The sequence below is a fragment of the Oncorhynchus mykiss genome, chromosome 12 (assembly GCF_057628025.1).
Source record: "Oncorhynchus mykiss isolate SJ-2025 chromosome 12, ASM5762802v1, whole genome shotgun sequence".
NCBI classification, from domain to species: Eukaryota; Metazoa; Chordata; class Actinopteri; order Salmoniformes; family Salmonidae; genus Oncorhynchus; species Oncorhynchus mykiss.
In genome coordinates, this window is record NC_143033.1 from 64,753,241 (window position 1) to 64,775,031 (window position 21,791).

A 21,791-nucleotide genomic window follows, 5' to 3' on the forward strand; every position below is an offset into this window, starting at 1 on the left:
AACCAAGATAATCTTTGGGGTAAATTCCCCTGATGGGCACTCTCCTAAAAAAATAAATAATAATTTTAAGGTAAAGGTAAACTACAGCCATTTTCCTGAATTGTTACCTAAGCATGGCCATCAGTCAACTACAATCCCTAAACTTGGCTTGTCAATTTGATATTGGGGTGGGCTACTGCTGAAAAAGTATAGCCAACAATAAGCAGGTTCACTTATGACAATCTTTCTAATAGCGTTACCATTGCATGAACACCTGCTGTGGCTATCATTAGCAAACTAATTATGCCAAGAGAAGAAAGTGTTACAGTTCAAGAGTAATCAGGACACTGGAAAGTCCAGAAGACAAAGTCGCAAAACACTGAGCACTCTCATTGAGATCTTCTTACAACCAGATGGTCACCTCTTGGCTATTTTGTGTAGATACCAGCTCCACACTACTGGATTTAAGGTACATCTCATCAGGATCATAGCATTTTGACAACCATTACTTTACAATGGTATTTGTTTCTACTCATTTTATTGAAACATGCTCATGTCAAAGGACTTCATATCCATACTGGGGATAGTGGAAAGGGATGCACCCTTCAGGCCACCTACAATTAGACGGCTGTAGAGACAGAAAATACAGCCATCCCTGTAACAGGTTGAAGAATTGTTAGTAACATGCATCTCATTGCCGTTGGGGGATGTTACAGTAAAATAACCTGCACACACACACACCTGACAAGCAAAGTGTTCCAGACCATTACACCAACCAGTCCACTGAATACAGAACACAATGACAGATGAGTAGGTTACAGGTTCAAGTTAATTTGGCATCAAAGCTGATACAATTAAAAGCCAAGTGTAAACTATAGTCTTCAATGCCAAAATCACCAACCTTGTTCTACAGTAGGATATTTTACAAATTCACTGGGGATCCGGGTTTGAGTTTTCCACTATTGTGAGCGGTCCAAGAACAGAGTTTTGAACCAGGCCCTGGGGTTCTGAGAAAAAGTCTACACATTACTTCAAGCTGCAGTCCCATCAGAACTCAAATGAATATGGAACTACAGTTTAGTCAGGCTTGAAATGAAGTAGCTCAAAATACCTGAATCCACACCCCTCTTCAACCGAGGCTTGCAACTCGAGTCACAGCACTTGCAGAGGTCACTTTGAGACGGGTCGTCCAGCAGCTCCCATCTATGAATAAAAAAAGTTGGCTGTTGCATTGGCACTAACGTCATTATGGTCCAATGTTAAAGAATGTGACCAATACTTACTCTCCAGTCTCTTTAATGTAGTGGCAGGCCTTTTCTGTATCAAAAACCTCAGGGTCCCATGCAACAAGCTTACAATGAATATACACCTGGGGTGAAATAAGAACAGTCAAGAGCTACAGTATGAACAACCCAGTCATACCGAGAACTTGTGGTCCACTCACTTCCTCACCTAAGGCAAACTTGAAGGACTGCAGGTAAAGCAGAATAGCAGACGAGTGGTACCTAGGCAGGAACCTGGAGTTCCCAGTCTTCCCATCTGCAAGGCAACTGAAAATGCATTGTGCAATGAGCAGACAAACAGAACTTCCATCCAGCAAATAAGCTAACTTTAAAATGTATTCAATACTTTTCAACATTTGAGTAGGCTGTGTAGCGCTAGGCAGTCAAACCAAAACATGCACCCTACATGGCCATAGCCAGGTCTGGTACATACCCCTTGGTGATGGGGTACACCAGGCTCGCAGACTGCAGTTCTGGTGTTGTGGCCGCCACACACTCCTCCAAGAGCAGCAGCAAGGGCTGATGGTCCTTCTGATCCACTGCTGCCCAGATGGGGATGAAAGAGCCCAGGGGAAACAGGCTGCTCTTAGCCAGACCAGTAAGGTCTTCTACATGCAGAGAGGGGAAGGGGCGCAATGCTCATACGTACTGTACAGCCACAGGTTTCAACTAGCTTTGGGCAGTGTCCTCTGCTAGGAATTTCTTTACCAGGTAAGTTGACTGACCACATTCTTACAATAATTGATGTTGTATGAGTCACTCACCATTGAGGAGTGCCATGTGGAAAACCAATCCTCCATGACCCTCAGCACTACCATAGGCAGGGATAAGGAATGGGGGAATCCATCCCTCAGGTCTACATACAAGAGGGAATGTTTAGTTTAATAATGGTGGCAAAGGCTTAGGAAGATTTGATTCCAACACCATAGCTAGAGGACACTACACCCAATAGAGCCCTAAAACTCAACTCAGTGCCACTGCATTTAAAAATTTTAATTCCCCTCTAATTAGGGACTGATTTAGACCTGGGACACCAGGTGTGTGCAATTAATGATAAAGTAGAACCGAAAGACAGCAGGCGCCAGACCTCTTAAGGTAAGAGTTGAGTACCCCTGGCATAGATGGTTACCTTATGTAAACACACTTAATATGGTGATTAATAGCAGCAGGTTTGGGCTTTCGGTTAGGTCTGTAAGTCAGGCTGGTTGAATAGATGTTTTTTGCCAGTCACCTGGGGAATAGAAGAAGAAGCATTAGTCGTCGCAGGATCCAAAATGGCATACATTGGGTCAAGAGTTAAACATTACCCGTTTCTTGATGGCACAGCCATTGAGGTTGTAGTGGAATGTCGCCATCCCTTCTCCTGTGGGAAGAACAGAAAATGTGGACGGAAAAGGAAAAGACGGGCAGCATGTTCAACCAACTCTGGACTGACCTTCCATGTCACTTTAATGGAGTGTTTCTCACAATCCACATTAAAATATAAAAAATATAAAATTTGATAATGTCATCATTCTCATCTCAAGAGCCAACACCACAACTTGGCTAGTCTGTTAGGCGGTCAGCATGAGATAAGTAGCCTATTCAAGTTAACATGGTATCAGCGCTACATAATCATATTATGCGTTCATTATTAGACATACCTTCATTGGCAGCGCTTGCTGCTACGACAGCCAAAACAATTGCACATTGCCAAAGGAGAGACATGACTGAATGATCTAGGAGTGCCTACAAACTAGAAATATTTATGGACCAATTGATCCTAATCATCTTAATTCTGAACACCTGTGCGAGGTCAAGGAGCGATAATTATAGACCTAAAAACTTACCAACATCATCAGTTTTGGTATTTCCTGGTCTGAAAACATCCTTGAATTTTTATGGGTTTTAAAGGTAAAAATTGTAATAGTCACATATTTTCCCCATAAAGTAGTCTGCAAAGCGTCCCACAAAACACGATGGACGGACGGAATAATGACTTACACAGGATATAAAGTTGAATCAAAAAGATTGAACAATCTGGTTTGCTCAATTTGACAGTATCACACTAAGTGTGGATTAGGTCTGTTTTACACCGATTTAAAGCGTATTTTATACGACAGTCAAAATGCTGATCAAGGTTAAGGTAAGACCAGCCATTTAATCGGTGGCCAAGCCCGCTAGTTTACATACTGAATGATATCTCATCACCGATCTAGCTATCTGCCGTAGCTAAATATATGAATAGATCTGAAAAGCGCTATATAGTGGGCATCGCAGCAGGCCACTGGCATAACCGTATAGAATGCAGAGTTTGCTAACGTTAACTATACTGAACCAAAATATAAACGTCGCAAGAAACAATGAAAGATTTTTCTGAGTTACATTTCATATAAGGAAATCAGTCAATTGAATTAAATTCATTAGGCCCCAATCTATGGATTTCACAGGACTGGGCAGGGGTGCAGCCATGGGTGGGACTGGGAGAGCAGGGGTGCAGCAATGGATGGGACTGGGAGAGCAGGGGTGCAGCAATGGATGGGACTGGGAGGGCAAGTGCGCAGCCACAGGGGAGCCAGGCCAAGCCAATCAGAATGAGTTTTTACCCACAAAAGGGCTTTATTACAGACAGAAATACTTCCTCAGTTTCATCAGCTGTCAGGGTTGCTGGTTTCAGAGGATCCCTCAGGTGAAGAAGCCAGATGTGGACGTCCTGGGCTGGAGTGGTTACACGTGGTCTGCGGTTGTGAGGCCGGTTGGACATACTGCCAAATTCTCTAAAACGACATTGGAGGCAGTTTATGGTAGAGAAATTAACAGTCAATTCTCTGGCAAAAACTTTGGTGGACTTTCCTACAGTCAGCATGGCAATTGCATTTTGTATGCTATTGTATGTGTGAACGATGGCTAGCTCCTCGAATGATCCCAGTCCCTCCTATTGTGCATCTGTTGTAGAAAGAGGCGACGATTCTCAGAACATATGTGCTCTACAAATGTTTTATTTCCTTTTGGATGCAGGTATGTGGTTTTATCTATGTAAAATATGTTATGTATAATAAGGAGAGACTGTATTGAAAATCATTTTGATGCATTGAGAGAAAGAGGCTATCAGAACATATTGAGAGAAAGAGACTTTCAGAACATATGTGCTCTACAAATGTTTTATTTCTTTTTGGATGCAGATGCAAGATGCAGAGAGTGAGTTCTGCTTAATTAAAACTACCTGATTTCCAAAGTCCACATCTATAGTCTCAATCAACCACACACAACGCAGATTATAGCGGTGCGGTATAGCACCGGTTACATTGGTGCCTTCTAGACCCGGATTCATCGTTGATCGACGTCAGCTCAATCACCGAGGCGCTGCTGCTCTAGAGACTAATTATATCATTGAGGTACTCTTGCCGCCTTGTGGCAAAAATCTTAACTACAGTCTTTTTTCCTGTTTATTTTTTTTCTGACAACAATGTATTGAGAGCGCTGTTTATAGTTAACCAACATAGAAGTGTGTTCATCAACAGACATTTTAATGTAACATTAGTGGTTTAGTGGCATGGCATCTTATAATGGTGATGAACCCAAATCCACTGCTGAGAGGGGGAGGTTTTTCTCATACTCTGATCAAACCCCTGTAAAGTGTGTAGGTGCAGGAGGTTCCCCCATGTTTTGCTCCACAAAAAAATTGGATGAAAGCCCTTCATCTAGTGTTAATCCAAATGCCCCTGTAGATGGTCTAGCTGAGCTGGTCACTCAGCTAGCCCGGGAAATAGGGAGCTCCATTAGGGAAGAACTACAGAGTGGCAGGTCCAGTACTTATGAGCCACCAGTAAGTACAGAAAAGATAAGTGATCATCATTCAGAGTCGGTAGGATATGTAGATCTCAGTAAAAATTAAGCTCATCATGCAATCAGACATAAAGGAACCTCCTACATATAGAGGAGATGTTACAGACAAATGCTCCATTCATGAATGGGAGGAGTTGATGAGAATATACTTGAGGAGGAAGGGATGTCCTGTTGGGGAACAATCAGATGAGATGATTAGTTGATTATCTGGCAAAGCAAGAGACACGGTAAAGATACATTTACGCAATGAGACAACAGTTGATCCTACAGAGAAGCCAGAGATTGTATTTGACATTCTGAAACAGAATTTCAGCAAATTGGCCTATTCATGCATGCCCTTGGCTGATTTTTACAATACTAAACCTGTACCCGGAGAGGCTGTTATGCAGTATTGGGTTCGAATGAACAAGGTGTCGCTGACGAGGGCCTTAAGAGACAAGGTAAGAAGATTGACAGCTCCAACTCCGATGTCGTTAGGATGTTTGTAACATACTGCCCTGACCCCAAACTGGCAGCCGTATTCCAATACAAGTCTGCTGAGAAATGGACTGCGAGTGAAGTACAGGAGAGAATCTATGAACATGAACGCCGCAGGAAGGCCACCATGTGTCAATCTACCGCTGTATCCTCAAAGCAAGTAACAGTACATCCCCAGATAACTCCATGTGAAGGCGGGGTCAATGCTGATACATGCAGTGACACTTCTCTCACATCAAGCGCCAAACAAGATGGGCAGAGTGCAAGTATCGAGAGACTCATTCACCTGCTTGAACATACCTTAGAGAAGAGCATACCACCCGTTATGGTTTCACAGACACAGGCCAAGGCACCATCTTTCGCCACCCAGCCCTCCAGGCGTAGGGAATGCAGGGTTTGTGGCTCAACAGATCACTCCACTGTGATGCACTGTAGACATGAGAACCTGTGCCTCCGGTGCTTTTCCCCAGATCATTGGAAGTCAAATTGTCCAAAACCGGGGGAACGCTATGCCAATCCCGGTGGTGAGAGACGCCCACCACAACAGCAGACATACTCACCACCACAGCAGCAACCATTAAACTGACACGCCCACAGGTGAAAGGGGGAAATGTGGGTGTTCAACTGTCTACCCCCAAGAAAGAATTTGATGATCTTGAGAAAACGTATGAGATTTTGTGCTCTGATGCGAAAGAAGGAGAGAAAATTGCTATGTTAGGTTCACAAGAGGTTGAGGCTATGTCTGTACAAAGTTATAGGTGCGCTATTTGATAGATTCCCCTGCTCCCCCTACCTCAGGCTTCCAGTGGGGAGACCTGAGGTCAACCTACCCTCTCCCCATCTCGTACTTCTGAGTGGGAGACCTTCCCAGGCAGTAGCCTGCCTAGCTCACAAACTATAATCAGGGCGCCCACTCCGACAAGGTTAATTGACCCCCAGTCCCACACGGTGACATGATGTCATTGACATGTCGTGCAAATGAGCGATAGAAAACCGATTGTGCAAATGTCACCATTCCAAATTATTTTGTGCGGGGGCCCCGTGCCACCCCCGGCAAGATGTCTCCCTGGGCGACTGCCCATGTCGCCTATATCTAAATTTGCCACTGATCATTGATCACTCTGCCACTGTAATCGATGGGGGCTCAGGGCGGTACCATTCTGCTCATCTGATGAAGGTGCACATGGATCAGATTCAAACTTTGAAGACCGAGATCGAGTCATTGAAGGCAGACCAGCAGAAAGAGAAACATTATCTGAGGGCAGAGATACAGGCGACAGAGTCCAGAGTCCAGAGCCAAGCGGTATTGGCAGAGAGTCACTCGTCATTGGCAGAGAGTCACTCGTCATTGACAGAGAGTCACTCATCATTGGCAGAGAGTCAGGTGGCATTGGCAGAGAGTCAGGCGGTGAATGACGCGTTGAAGAGGGCGAGGAACAAGATAGAGTCACAATCCATCACAGGCACACTTGTGAGCTCTGGAACTCCACCTCTGACAGGCAGAGTCAACATACCTGGCGGGTTCGTCAGGTTGTCTGTTCACCCTGACATTTCCATTTCTCTTCTGACAACAGACTTGACCAACTGCTCACCAGGCACAGAAAGGGCCGTCCGGACCATTATGCTGTTCTGCTATTCCAAGGATGTGTAACCGAAGAGAGATACCACGAGTGGACACAGAATACCAACTGGGATGGATCCCGAGGAAAATGTAGCTTATCAGTGAACCTCCGGCTGTTCATCATTAAAACTGTCTCAGAAGTTTCTGTCAATGACTGATGCAACCAGAAAAAGCATTAAAGACAGAGTTAATGAGTACTTGAGGTCACAGAGAAAGTCTGGACATGGCCTGCTCTCCCTTCTGTAAGGAATTAGGCACTTTACCATGTTTACTACAGTAGGCTATGTTCACTTGTCAGACTGCACAGTAGCCTAATAAACAAATGCAGGCGGCTTCTATCTTCAAAATGCTTTAAATGCTTTATTATCCTAATGTTTAAAGTGTGTGTGGGCGACCTCATGCAACCACAAAATGGAGGATAAAGCATATACTGTACAGTACTATATTTCTTCATCAGCATCTTTATGCTTTTGTTAATAAAATAATGATAAAAAATACTCTTTCAAAATGCGGATGTTTAATTCATTATGGATCCATAACAAATAACTATGGGAATAAATATCACTGAATGACATAAATATTAGAGTAATGAAGGCTAATGAAGGTAAACAAATTGTTGCTTACTGGAAAATACTCTTTCAAAATTAATGGAAGCGACAGCATTCAGAGGTCAAGACAGTGCTGCTCTGAGACAAGCATGGGGGCTGGTCTTGATAAATCAACAAGATTATATTTTCACTGAATCTCCGTTTGGGTATTGGTTAGACTACAATTAGGGTGTGGAAATGTTAGGAATATTTTGCTCTTACTGTTGTACTGTAGCCTACTCCCGACCGGTCACGTTGTACAGTGCCATTATGGGCTATTATCCGGACAATAGAATTGCCAAGAAGGAGGGTAGGGGGGACAATACAGTATTCAATCTCTCCCTATCCAAGTCTGCTGTCCCCAATTGCTTCAAGAAGTACACCATTGTTTCTGCACTCAAGAAAGCAAAGGTAACTTAACTAAATTACTATCGCCCCGTAGCACTCACTTCTGTCATCATGAAGTGCTTTGAGAGGCTAGTTAAGGATCATACCACTCTACCTTACATGTGTGGTGGTTAATTTATTTACTATCAAATGAGGGGAGACAAACTTATCACATAAGTCAGAGTTACATGTATTCTTAAACTAAATCTTTTGGGGTTTTATCACCACAAAGATATCGTAAATCTTCTGTTAGTGTTAAATCTCCCAGAGGCCCACTTTCAGTTCACACAGACGCAATAGAGTTATAAGAACCCTCCATTGTGTTGCATAAAACAACCATTTGATGCAATACAAGTATTATAATATAATCTTGTAATTTTCCACCATACATGACACCCTAGACCCACTTCAATTTGCTTACCGCCCCAATAGACCCACAGACGATGCCATCGCCAGCGCACTGCACTATCCCATCTGGACAAGAGGAATACCTACAGTACCAGTCAAATGTTTGGACACACGTACTCATTCCAGGGTTTTTCTTTATTTTTACTATTTTCTACATTGTAGAATAATAGACATAAAAACTATGAAATAACACATGGAATCATGTAGTAACCAAAAAAGTGTTAAACAAATCAAAATATTTTTTAGATTCTTAAAAGTAGCAACACTTTGCCTTGATGACAGCTTTGCATTCTCTCAACCAGCTTCATTAGGTAATCACCTAGAATGCCTTTTGAAGGAGTTCCCACATATGCTGAGCACTTGTTAGCTGCTTTTCTTTTACTCTGAGGTCCAATTCATCCCAAACCATCTCAATTGGGTTGAGGTGATTGTGGAGGCCAGGTCATCATTTTTTATTAATTTGTAAACATTTCAAAAAACAATTTCACTTTGGGGTATTGTGTGTAGGCCAGTGACACATCTAAATGTAATACATTTTAAATTCAGACTAACATAAAATGTGTAAAAAGTCAAGGGGTATTTTTGTCTCTTGGTGTCTTTCTTATTTATAACTTTTTCTTAAATTAGAATGTAATGTAACATCTTGTCCTTGTCTATTACTGTTCTATACTTTGTCATGTGTTTGTATGTTTTATGTAGACCCCAGGAATAGTAGCTGCTGCATGTGTTGTAGCTAAGGGGGATAAACTAAACTAATCACCTTTTCCACAGTGACGTTTATGAAATGCTGGCCTTATACTAACTTGCAAGAATTACATTTGTAGACCCAATCTTCTGTAGCCATGCGCAAATGACAGTATTGCGCCAAACCTACCGAATTCATATGATTTCTAGAATGTTTTTTTTTTATATGCCTCAACTTTTTACTGTATGTTTTACAATTTGTATGGTGTTAAATATTTCCCACTAATTGGTAGCCACCGTCAGTTATACCCACATACATTTATAACTGTCATTATAGTTTGTTTCCTTATATTCTGCATCATTCCATTCCATTGTTAGTTTACCTTTCATCTGTCACATCCGTGTGTGTATTCCTGAGGATCGCTAAAAATCGTGGATCTTATTAGGCCAACGTATTACAAGTTGGGCAATAATTTGGGGCATGTAGCCTATTTGAATCATTATGGAACGCAGACCATACGTCAGTTTAAACCAGGTAACAAAATCATGACAATTGTACAGTTGACATTACAATTTCATGATTAGTGTGGATAATTAGGGTAGTTTTATAGGAGTCTGGTTGGAGGACTCACGATTTAATTCCAGGAATACTTCAACCAGGATTTCTGGAAAACCATTTTGTAGTCTGGCTGAGTTACATCAGCCAGGGTAGATCTTTTGGGAAAGTTTGTGGAATTTTGCAACCCTACAAGAAATGATATTATGAGAATAGTATTATAGGAAAATATGATACATTATCAATTTTGATTATATTTTTTTAATACAAACAGTTGACTAGACAAAGGCACACAAAGCAACCATACATTTAATTACTAATTTGACTGTTTCACAGACACCTTATATTTTTTAAATGAAATTGTATTAATTCATCACTGACATTTAGGACTACTTCCTGTATAGAGCATGTTCTTTGAGTAAAGAAAAAACGTAGCTAAATACTTTCAGAACATGAACATAAAATGTGTAATTTATCATTTACATTTCTGTACACAAAATAAAGTATTACCCTGCTTCCATAGGGTAGAGGTAATTGTTAAAACACACAATTATATGCAAAGCTTAGTTAGAAACATGATGAAACACAAAATATACCTTCGACAGGCAGTATTTTGGATTCAAGTCTTCAATTCATTTAGAACTAAGTATTAGAGCTATTTAGTTAACAGTTTTGTTAAAACCATCATAACATTGTATAATAATCCATGGCACATGTCCAGTAAAGTGCAGTATGACTATCTAATAGTTCAGTGCATGTTGGCTACTTGCCATTTTGGCTCACAGATACTGTAGAATAGACTATAATCTTTGGAGAAAGTCAAGTGTGCTACTACAGTCATATTCATCTGGATATTAATATGTAACACTGTTACACATGCCCAGACAGCTTTGAACAGAAAATCATGCATATTGCAACTCAAATAACAGTGCTGTTTCAATCAACAAATATTGTCCAGAAAATGTTGCTGCTACAAAAAAAAAGTGACAGTAAAAATATATATCACTGATTGGATTTGACATTGTTTTTCATTACTAAGGGGAAACATTCATCATTCAAGGAATGGAGATGAAGGCTCCCTGAATTCAATGTTGCAATCCTGGCTTTGACACACTGCCAGTCACGGACAGAAATGGATTAATTGCTAGAAAAATAGACTTTTGATTGGTTGGAAGTTACAAAAAGGGCTTGTTAATGGTTGCCATGAAGTTGCTTAGCGTCAATCCCAGCCCAACAGGAGGACAGAGGAGAGGGAGAAGAGGACAAGGAAGAGCGAGAAGGAGGAGTGGGCCGGGGAAGCTCCACTGCTGCCACCAGCTGAGGGGGTCGTGGGAGCAGTGTTTGTGGTGGGTAATAGCAAGGTTCCCAATATGGAAGTCAGAAAGTCCTTAAAGTGGGAGGTTTTGGTGAAGACTTGGTTGGGGGAGGCGCGAAGACTCCGGCTCAATCGTGCTTTGCTAGTGCCATTAGTGCTGGTGGCGTTGCCGCTAGTGCCGTTGCCACTGCTGCCAACAGTCAACACAGCAGTCTGAAACCATGAGCTGCCCTGCTTACACATCAGAGGACCACCCACATCACCCTATGGGGAGAGAAGCAGAGAAAAACATGGGTTAATATGTGCTTACTGTTATGGTCATATGGTTACGTGCAAAATAGTAAGACAGATTTATAGATCAACTGTGCCGTACCTGCAGTAGTGTCACAGGTTCGATGCAAATGTTGTTCGAAGATGAAACATTCACGCATTCCACCACAGAGGTCTGGAACTCCTGCAGGACTTGCTCAGCTGAGGACACAAAGAGAGTTTATTACTTATCATACCAATACACACACACACACACACACTCCTAAGGTTGTATCTTTCCGGAAACAATCCCTAGCCAGCCCCTACCCTAGGCATTTGTGTACATCCGAGAGGCCTGGATAGGGTGTAAGCAATATGTTAAATCCCACCTATCGTATCAAAGGACCTACAGCAATTCCATTGCTTTTCCAATTCTTTCAGATCTATAGAGCTTGTTACTGAACAGGCACATGTCTAACACACAAAGACAGTTGTCCATCCACTCACCCCCACCCTGGCCAGTGCCCCAGCCAGCCACCCAGCACTTAGTCCCTGTGCTGAAGGTGCTGGTTCCCTGGTCCACACAGATAGGCTGGATGTAGTTAGATAACTTGGGTTGGCTGGCCAGTCGGAGGATGGCCACGTTGTTGCCCGTCAAGTTGCTCATGGTGATGTTGATGACGTTCAGGGTTACCTCGTTGGGGTTGGAGCCGTTTTGCTTCAGACGACCCAGGATCACGGTCCATTGAGAGGCATTGGGCTGGCTGGAGAGATGGAATGAGTTGTGTTTAGTGAGGGACACTAAACTCTACATTCTGATTGCTGTCTTGTGAAATGCCTATGTACTGCGATGTGTAATGTGATATGTAGGGGTTATGTATGCGTTATGAAGAATGTGTTATTCCCTAGGTAGACACCCGTCATACAATATCTAACTTTTTGGACGACCCCGACCAAATTTGCATAGAAATTTCATTCCCGTCGAAAGCAAGTCTAAGAAGTGGTATATTTCTATGCTTCCATTTCTGAGGTTTTTGCATCTTTTACTTTTTTAAACCAGCTTCAAACAGCTGAATAGACAATATTTCTGGTTATGGAAAAATATATTTCAGTGTTTTAGAAGGTGATTCTCCACACAATGACTGCTTGTTTTATTACAAACTAAAGTTAGATAAATGGTGGCGCGATTTCGTTAGTGCATCTAACTCTTTAGTATGAATGTTGTCATCATTTTGAATGCAATTATGATTGTAGCAAGTTGATATTTTCTTACTTGTAGTTGTTAGCATGAGTATTAACTAAATTCATATGTACTGCTTATGAATGTGACATGTATGGGTTATGTATACTGAACAAAAATATAAACCCAACATGTAAAGTGTTGTTCCCATGTCCCTAAAATTATTTTCACTAGCACAAGGACTGTACGGATTGAAAAGGAAAGCGTCACTAAATGTTCATGTAATGGCACCTTCAAAAATCTAAATGTAGGTTACATGACTAGATTTCCTTAGAATCATGTCAGGACTGACATTTTAATCCGGAACTTACTGTCACTACTTGCTCTCCCCTTTGAAATACAGGTTGAGTTAACTTACCTGGAGAAGCAGCTAGCGTCGCTCATGACAGAGTCCACCGCCACTAACGTGCCCCCGCAGACGTGTGCTCCGTTCTTCTGTAGGCTGGCTATCCAGGGCCACAAGCCTGCTGTCGCCAACGAGCTTCCCCCACCAATACGGGAGTTCAAAGAGGCGCTAGCGCTGCCACACACCACAGCTGCAGAGGGAGAGACAGATACAAGTTTGAGAGACAAATAAAAGGGAGTAATCCAGTAGTCAGATTTATTACAGAGGTAGAGATCAGTGTTTAGCAATATGCACAAGTTAGACTATAGGTACGTACGTGCGGGTGTGGTAGTAGGGGGGGTGGTGGTGGTGATTCTGACTGATGGCAGAGCAGTGCAGGTGACACTGAGGTCAGAGTCAGTCCCATTGGATGAGAAGGTGATGAAGCCTGGTTGGTCACTGGTAATCTGGCTGTTGATCCAGGTCTGGTACTGGGAAACTCTGGTGTACACACCAGGGAAATTTGCCATAGCACAACTGTTGCCAAAACTCACAACGCCAGACTGGATCCAGCGAGTACCCTGTTTGCTCACAAGCGGACCTCCTGAGTCCCCCTATTCATAGACAGATTTACAGTGTCACTGGGATTGAATTTTCACAGGATTATGAAATATGGTGGGTCAGTTTCCTCAATGAAGCCTAGTCTTAGACAAATAATAATTTTCAATGGGGAATCTCTATTGAAAATTATTTTTAGTTTAGGATTAGGTATAACCTGTTTTCTGAGAATCGGCCCAATGTGTTATTGACTGACACTGTAATAAACGAAAAGGAAAAGGATACCCAAGAGATTTTACCTGACAGGAATCCTTTCCTCCTGCTGATAGACCAGCACAGATCATGTTGTCAGTGATGGAGCCAGCTCCATAATTACAGATACACTGCCTGTTTCCCACTACTGGCACATCCACCTCCTGTAGGACCTGTGGTGGAGCTGGGACGATAAACTGAAAATGTAGACACCAACCACTTATCACAGGCATTGCTGATATTCTTCACTACGATAAGTAGCTTATACTAGACAATGTGAAGTTTGAATTGAAATAGGTTTGCTATTATGGGGTGGTTGTTAATGGGACAATTGATAGCTGCAACAATCAAACTAGTAGTAGTTGTTTAAAGGCTAATCAAAAAGAACTGGTGCACATGAATGTTATACTTATCGTTCTATTTATCGTTATCGCATCAATTCACATCATTTATTGCGGTATACATTTTTGTCCATATCGCCCAGCTCTAGTCTGTGGTGAGGCCAGGGACACTGAGGAATGACTTTCAACCCATGAGAAAAATGGCTTCCTCAACATACACAAGACCTCTCAGAATTCTGAGCCATCATCAGTCGTACTTAAAACAAGCTATATCTGTGTACTCACATCCTCCACTGCTGAGGGTGCCCCAGCCTGTGACCCAGCTAGTAGTGCCAGCATAGAAGGAGCTGCCTTGTGCAGCTAGGCAGACTGGCCGGATGTAGTTGGTAAAAGTCACAGAGGAGGAGAGCTTCAGCAGACATATGTCGTTGTCACTGGTACTACTGATGTACTTGGGGTGGCAGATGATCTGAGTGACCGTACGGCTCACTTCATTAGGGTTGGAGTCCTGCTGGCTCTGACGACCCAGGTAGACCACCAAATTTGATGTACTGATGCTGGGAAAATTAGAGTTTTGAAGTTAGAATTGTATTAAATGTTTGAAGGGCCTGTAGCTCCCACCTCAGCAATATTTGAGAATTATCATTATCTACGAACTGCTCCCTTTACTTCCCATATCTCATTTTGGAAACATGGGGAGGTTTACTGTCCAAAAAAACAGTGGTTTTATGTGATCACATGAAAATCTAAACGTATTATTGTCATTATTATGACAGTTTGTAGAAATACTACAATACAGATTTGATTGAATTAAGCACAGTTTATGGGTACTCACCGGGGAAAGCAGTGAGCAGCAGTCAGCACCCACTCTTTGTTAATAAGGGATCCCCCACAAAAATGTCTGCCAGATCTCTGCAGACTGGCCTGCCATGGCCAACTCCCTGGAGGAGCGTCCTGACCCCCCACGATCCTAGTGTTGAGAGGAGAGGTTCCACACACTAACAAAGACACAGATGGATGCGGGATTACAAAATAGAGCACACACAGGAAGTGAAGAGATTAAAGCTCACTTGTTAGTCAGTGAATAGGTGCATGGTTAAGTCATTCAATTAGGAAAATAACTGAAATTTGATTGAAAAAGGAGGGGACTTACCATCCAACTGAGAGTGAGACACTGAAAAACAGGAGAAGCAGAAAAAAGTTGAACAGTTAGGTTTTGGCAAACATGTAATTCATAACTTTTCACCCCATTGGTTTTATAGTAGCAACATACAGTCTTGGTTGGGCCTGTACTCTGTCTGTACTCTGTCTGTACTCTGTCTGTACTCTGTCTGTACTCTGTCTGTACTCTGTGTATTTAGTGTCCATACAGACTTTTCCTGTGAACAAACTATCTCAGCTGTTTTCTTGTTATGAGTCTGAGGATTGTTAAGACAAACGCCATCTGTCAAAACGTCTTTCATCACTGTGTATGTTACCTAATACTACTGTCCACTTAACATTGTCCAGAATGTGTTTAATACTAATTAGCACATTACATATTAAAACAAGCTAGGAGAATAGATTACTCTCACAATTACTAAGATATTGTTATACTAATACTAGATAAATATAGTTTGTGGAATAAAGCCTTATGAATAAGATAACGAGGATGAGGAATATATATATACTGCATCTTTAGAGGAGAGCAAAAGTAAAACCGGCTCATCAGGAAAAAAACACCAAGAAAAATGCACAATCATTCAATGAAGCAATGTGGTCACAACAGTCATCATTGCTGTAGGACTGTATGGGGATTTCACATGAAACAATACTTGGTCATGTTTTATAATGCATTCTAAGATTCTAAGTCTAAAAAGGATAGTTCACCCAATCACCCTTCTCTTGCCTCCACTATTGTTTTAAATCTTCTCTGTATGTGACAAATCAATGGTCTAAAGAGGCTTCCTCTCCTCACCTACGTTCCTTTATTTGAGCTAATCTAAAAGAACTGGACAGGAGAAATGAAGCCCACTGCTAAACGTCTGTCATAATAACACTTTCACCTCCTCTGTCTTTTCAGACCAGTGAAACTAACGGAGCACCCTACCACTGGGTGCTCTATGGGCGTGACTGTCAGCTTGACTGGCTTCACATTCTGTCGCTACCCACTAAATTAAAATCAGGTAATGATTTTTAATGAATGTATACAACAGAGGTAAACAGACAAATCAGACTTATCTACAAACTGATTTTTGTTTCTACAAGTTCATTGCATTACATAATGACCATATAAAATATTCTATCCCATCCAACTGTTTTTGTGATGACAAACATGACCAACATTCCTACACTTTGGAACCTCAATTTCTTCCCTGTACTCTGCCCTTAAAGACAAGGACAGACGAGCATTGCACAGCATAGTTTCCATTAAGATGGAATATGTCATTGTCAGCGGAAGGCACAACATTTCCTTTACATGCTAATTGAACTAGTGTTAAAAAGCCATTCAATGGTATTGCGCAATTCTCCAAACACTTCAGAAGGCAATCACACACACACACACACACACACACACACACACACACACACACACACACACACACACACACACACACACACACACACACACACACACACACACACACACACACGTGAAAGACTGATAGGCCTAACTAAGGTGCGTCTTTTTCACGTCAGGTCCAGTGGCACAAACAGGGGCACCAAATGTCAATCATTTTACAGGCGCATTGATACTGGCTTTACAGCTGTATTAGATCTAAGAACTAACCAGAGTCATACAGACTGCAGATGTGGTACATGTTTCAATTTACAAATAAGTCTTTAGAATAGAGAAGTCTCTTCTTGACAATGCTTTAGATTTTTCTATCAGGCTGTTCACAAATGCAAATTTTCATGCAAAATAGTCCTGAAGGGGATTTGTCTGGCTGCCTAGTTTGTATCATGTTGTCCCCCATTTTCTCATCGGGATGTTTCCTATCCACACTGCTCGCTAACCCAGAAGTCAGCCGCTCCAATATGTCTGGTTAACACTAGATTACACCGCCAAAGTCATAAACCCTGCCTATTTCTACAATTTCAAACTGAACCTTAATCACACTGCTAGCTTAAAGCCTAACACTAACCTTAAAAGAATATCAAAAAGCATTTTGTTTTTTCAATATAGACAATTTTGGGAACCAATGTGTCGGAGGCAAACACGGTCAAAGAAAAAGCACAGCTGGCCTATACCCTCCCGGGCCTGGATGACGCTGGGCCAATCGTGCACCGCCCTTGGGAGCTCCCGGTCACGGCCGGCTGTGACAACTTGGGCTCGAACCCCCTTCACTTTCCTTACGGCGTTGAAATTAGATGTACAAATTCAACTGGTCCACAAAACCTAAAACACACTGACGCTTTTGCAGTGTAATCAAGTTATGAGGCGCCACTTTAGACTGATAAATGTCTTTAAGGACACACGTTATACCTCACTCACACAACATACATTCACATCTTAGACAAATATTTGACAAATGTGAACGTTCTGCCTTAAAATTAGGCACAGGACCTCCCTCAAGGCCCAAAACACAGGTCTCTCTCCTGTGTGTCACAAGGCACATGACATCCTGTTGGCTTTGACTGTCGTTATTGGCTATGCCTGTATTCTATAAATAGTCAATAAGGCCGACCACCAAGAAAATTCTATAATCTGACCAACTCCTTGACTCCATTCACCAGTCAATAGAAGGAAAGCAGTGGAATAACGGGAATCTCGTCTCCTACCTTTTGAAAAGAGGGTAACTAGTAGAGTCACCAAACAGAGTGCTTTGCAGACTTCCATCGTTTCAATGCCCGCCACTACAGCCTGTCCTGTTGAGTGTTCATACATTTATACTCCACCCTGCCTTCACTCCTCCCCTTATCTATCTTCCTCTCTCACACTGAAACCTGAGACCAACCCACACCCTGATACACCTGTTCTTTCTCCTCCATCTCTCCTCCCTTTCTCCTCCCTCTCTCCTCCTTCTCTCCTCCCTCTTTCCAAATCAAACACTTTAGAACACCCTGAGTCTTGGTTGTCACAAGGGCAAGGCCATTGGTTTTCCATTACTGTAATCTGTGATCATTTCTCCCGTCTATCTATCTATAGATTGGTGTAGATATGTATCTATCTAATTTGTCATTTACCCTGTGTATAAGTTGCACCGTTATGTTCAAAGGGCTGTGTGTGAGTTTAGTGTGTGTGACGAGAAGAAAATTGTACAGTAACCTGTTCAATGACACAGCGTGTATTTCTTTTAAATCTATCACTTGGTGGTTTCATTTCAGAGAGACAAATAACCATGTCCCAAAAATATTTTCCAAAATGATTCAATAAAATATGAGGTCTGTATGTATGTAAAACATTTACATCTGAAAATGTCATTTAATCAGATGCTCTTATCCAGACTGACTTACAGTGAGTGAATTCATCTTAAGATCACTAGGTTTTGCAACAACAACAAAAATCATAAATCTAAAATGTATGAATTGAAAATCTGAGATCAGTACTATTTTATACACAAAGTACATAACCAATGATTTCTGATAAAAACACACAATGGCCTTCCCAAAGAGCTCAGTGACTTTCAACGTGGCACTGTCATAGGAGGCCACCTTTCCAATAAGTCAGTTTTCTGCCCTGCTAGAAGTGCCCGGGGCAACTATAAGTGCTGTTATTGTGAAGTAGAAAGTCTAAGAGCCACGTTGGTACCTGGTTAAATAAAGGTGAAATAAAAAAAATAGAAAAAATAAGAGCCACGTTGGCTTAGCCACAAAGTGGTAGGCCACAGAATCTCACAGAACGGGACCTCCAGGTGCTGAAGCACACAGTGCGTAAAAATCGCCTGTCCTCGGTTGAAAAACTCACTACCGGGTTCCAAACTGCCTCTGGAAGCAACATCAGCACAATAACTGTTCGTTGGGAGCTTCATGAAAAGGGTTTCAATGACCAAGCAGCCGCACACAAGCCTAAGATCACCATGCGCAATGCCAAGCGTCGGTTGGAGTGGTGTAAAGCCAATGGACTCTGGAGCAGTGGAAACGTGTTCTCTGGAGTGATGAGTCACGCTTCAACATCCGGGTTTGGTGGATGCCAGGAGAACGCTACCTGACCCAATGCATAGTGCCAACTGTAAAGTTTGGTGGAGGAGGAATAATGGTCTGGGGCCGTTTTTCATGGTTTGGGCTGTGCCCATTAGTTCCAGTGAAGAGAAATCTTAACGCTCAGCATGCAATGACATTCTAGATGATTCTGTGCTTCCAACTTTGTTTAAGGAAGGGCCTTTCCTGTTTTAGCATGACAATGCCCCCGTGCACAAAGTGAGGTCCGTATAGAAATGGTTTGTCAAGATTGGTGTGGAAGAACAACTGGCCTGCACAGAGCCCTGACCTCAACCCCCTGCGAACCAGGCCTAATCGCCCAACATCAGTGCCTGACCCCACTAATGCTCTTGTGGCTGAATCGAAGCAAGTCCCCGGAGCAATGTTCCAACATCTAGTGGAAAGCCTTCCCAGAAAAGTGGAGTATGTTATAGCAGCAAAGGAGGGCCAACTCCATATTAATGCCCATGATTTTGGAATTAGATGTTCGACGAGCAGGTGTCCACATACACTACATACCCAAAGGTATGTTGCCCTAAGAGTTGGCAGAATATTAGTAAAAACTCATTTACAGCAGTAATTTCTACCAAAGGTGCTTCCACCAAGTATACAACTCTGGGATGTGAAGACATATGCAATTATCTTCTTTTTTACAACATTTCAACTTTTTCTTTCCCTTTAAAAATGTGGAGCAGGTTGTGTAGATCTGTTGGGGGGGGGAAAAAAGCTAATGTCATCCCTTTTTAGATTTTATTTTAAAGCAGCAAAATGTGACAACTGTGCAAAGCACTCTATTGACAGAAGACTTTACCTCAAGGTTGTGATGGGATGAAACCTGAAGGAGGAAAAAGCACCTGGCCCTGCAGCATTCCTGGCTGTAATTTGACTGAACCACATACACACATTGTTTTTCTTTGACCCTCTTTGATTCCTTCTCAAATGACTTGCTGACAAATGTATTTAAAGATTTCCCGTACCAGTAGTTACTAGCTTTTGTTCCGAGCACTAGGCGTGTGTTGGTATTATTTGAGTTTGAGACAGCCATCATTTTACACATATAAAGTGTACTGTACATGTTACAATACCAGCATTGGGAATGTTTTATTCAGGGAATTAATTGTAAATTCAATTGACAAATTGACAATATTCTCATTGGAAATAATAGGCAATTCACTGATTGCGAAATAGTGATTTATTATGGTGAGTGAACTGAATTGAGATGGGGCCTCATCCTTGTGTCACAAATCCAGCCAACCTGAATATGTGGCGGTCTCACCCATCCTTTTTTAAGCCCTTCAACCCTTCAACTCCCAAGCCATAAGACTCCTGAACATCTAATCAAATGGCTACTCATGGCTACTATTTGCATTGCCCCCCTTTTAAGGCTGCTGCTACTCTCTGTTATTATCTCTGCATAGTCACTTTAATAACTCTACCTACATGTACATATTACCTCAACTAACCGGTGCCCCCGCACATTGACTGTACCGGTACCCACTGTATATAGTCTCGCTATTGTTGTTTTACTGCTACTCTTTAATTATTTGTTACTTTCATTTCTTATTTTTTAGGAATTGTTCTTAAAATTGTTGGTTAAGGGCTTGTAAGCATTTCACTATAACCTGTTGTATTTGGCACATGTGACAAATAAAATTTGATTTCAAAGAGACAAATAACAATGTACACATTTTTTTAACATTTGTATTATTTCATTACAGTAATATGACATCTGCATGTAAAACATTTACATTTGAAATGCCTGTCATTTAATCCGATGTGGGGTGTGATGACACAAGCAATCACCTTCGTTTTTTAATTTGATATTAATACAAAAGAAATCTAATGTACTCCCTTTTAGGTTTTCATTTTAAGGCAGCAAAATGTGACAACTGTGCAAGGCACTGTATTGACGGAAGACATTACCTAAAGGTTGTGATGGGATGAAACCTGAAGGAGGAAAAAGCACCTGGCCCTGCAGCATTCCTGGCCTTCCATTATGTTCGACAGAGACTGAGCCACATACACATATTGTTTGTCTTTGACCCTCTTTGTTTCCCTCTCAAAGTACTTGTTGACAAATGTAAACATACCTGTATCGGTACTTACTGTTTGCTCTGAGCACTAGGTGTGTCTTAATATTATTTGAGTTTGAGACAGCCATCATTCTACACATATAAAGTGTACTGTACATGTTACAATACCAGCATTGGGGCCGTTTTATTCAAGGAATTAATTGGATATTCAATTGACGTAGAGAATATTCTCATTGGAAATAATAGGCTATTCACTTATTTAGAAATTGTGATTTATTATGGTGAGTGAACTGAATTGAGATGGGGCCTCATCTTATGTCACAAAAAAAAAAAGTCAACCTGAATGTGTTACTGTATCACCCATCCCCTTTAAATCCCTTAACAAATCAATGAAGTGAATGAGATGAACAGAAGTCCACTATTCCTTTCCTGAAGTGAAGTGTTAAAACGCACACTAACATGCTTTCCTTTCGTGTTACAGTTAGACCCAAAAATGTACATTGTAGGAAAAATTAAGATAACTCCCACACACACGCAATTTTTACCTCTG

General features: G+C 41.7%; 2 protein-coding genes across 2 annotated transcripts; both read right to left on the bottom strand.

The window, feature by feature from the left end:
* Positions 1-823: 823 nt before the first annotated feature.
* On the bottom strand, positions 824-6,646 carry LOC149979245 (zona pellucida sperm-binding protein 3-like). The gene is made up of 9 exons (XM_090191389.1): positions 6,577-6,646; positions 2,570-2,625; positions 2,392-2,486; positions 2,027-2,118; positions 1,696-1,870; positions 1,424-1,529; positions 1,263-1,348; positions 1,091-1,182; positions 824-986 (listed from the first exon to the last, which is right to left on the bottom strand). The coding sequence occupies exons 1-9, from the start codon at positions 6,644-6,646 to the stop codon at positions 910-912; spliced, it is 849 nt and encodes a 282-aa protein (XP_090047515.1). The 3' UTR covers positions 824-909.
* Positions 6,647-10,052: 3,406 nt separating this feature from the next.
* On the bottom strand, positions 10,053-18,011 carry LOC110539081 (transmembrane protease serine 9). Its single transcript, XM_021626046.3, has 10 exons — positions 17,850-18,011; positions 15,241-15,261; positions 14,923-15,085; positions 14,373-14,644; positions 13,794-13,930; positions 13,274-13,550; positions 12,970-13,147; positions 11,879-12,135; positions 11,496-11,593; positions 10,053-11,386 (listed from the first exon to the last, which is right to left on the bottom strand). Exons 1-10 carry the CDS (start codon positions 17,953-17,955, stop codon positions 11,027-11,029), a joined length of 1,869 nt encoding a protein of 622 aa, XP_021481721.3. The 5' UTR covers positions 17,956-18,011; the 3' UTR covers positions 10,053-11,026.
* Positions 18,012-21,791: the final 3,780 nt, after the last annotated feature.

Excerpts from the sequence above, each read along its gene's own strand:
- LOC149979245 (XM_090191389.1), bottom strand. The coding sequence starts at position 6,646 with ATGGGCAGTCGCCCAGGGAGACATCTTGCCGGGGGTGGCACGGGGCCC. Across the intron at positions 2,626-6,576 it reads GCACAAAATAATTTGGAATG|GAGAAGGGATGGCGACATTC; the intron begins GTGACATTTGCA and ends TTCTTCCCACAG. Across the intron at positions 2,487-2,569 it reads GCTGTGCCATCAAGAAACGG|GCAAAAAACATCTATTCAAC; the intron begins GTAATGTTTAAC and ends CCCAGGTGACTG.
- LOC110539081 (XM_021626046.3), bottom strand. The coding sequence starts at position 17,955 with ATGTATGAACACTCAACAGGACAGGCTGTAGTGGCGGGCATTGAAACG. Across the intron at positions 13,148-13,273 it reads CCCTACTACCACACCCGCAC|CTGTGGTGTGTGGCAGCGCT; the intron begins GTACGTACCTAT and ends CTCCCTCTGCAG. Across the intron at positions 11,387-11,495 it reads AACCTGTGACACTACTGCAG|GGTGATGTGGGTGGTCCTCT; the intron begins GTACGGCACAGT and ends CTCTCCCCATAG.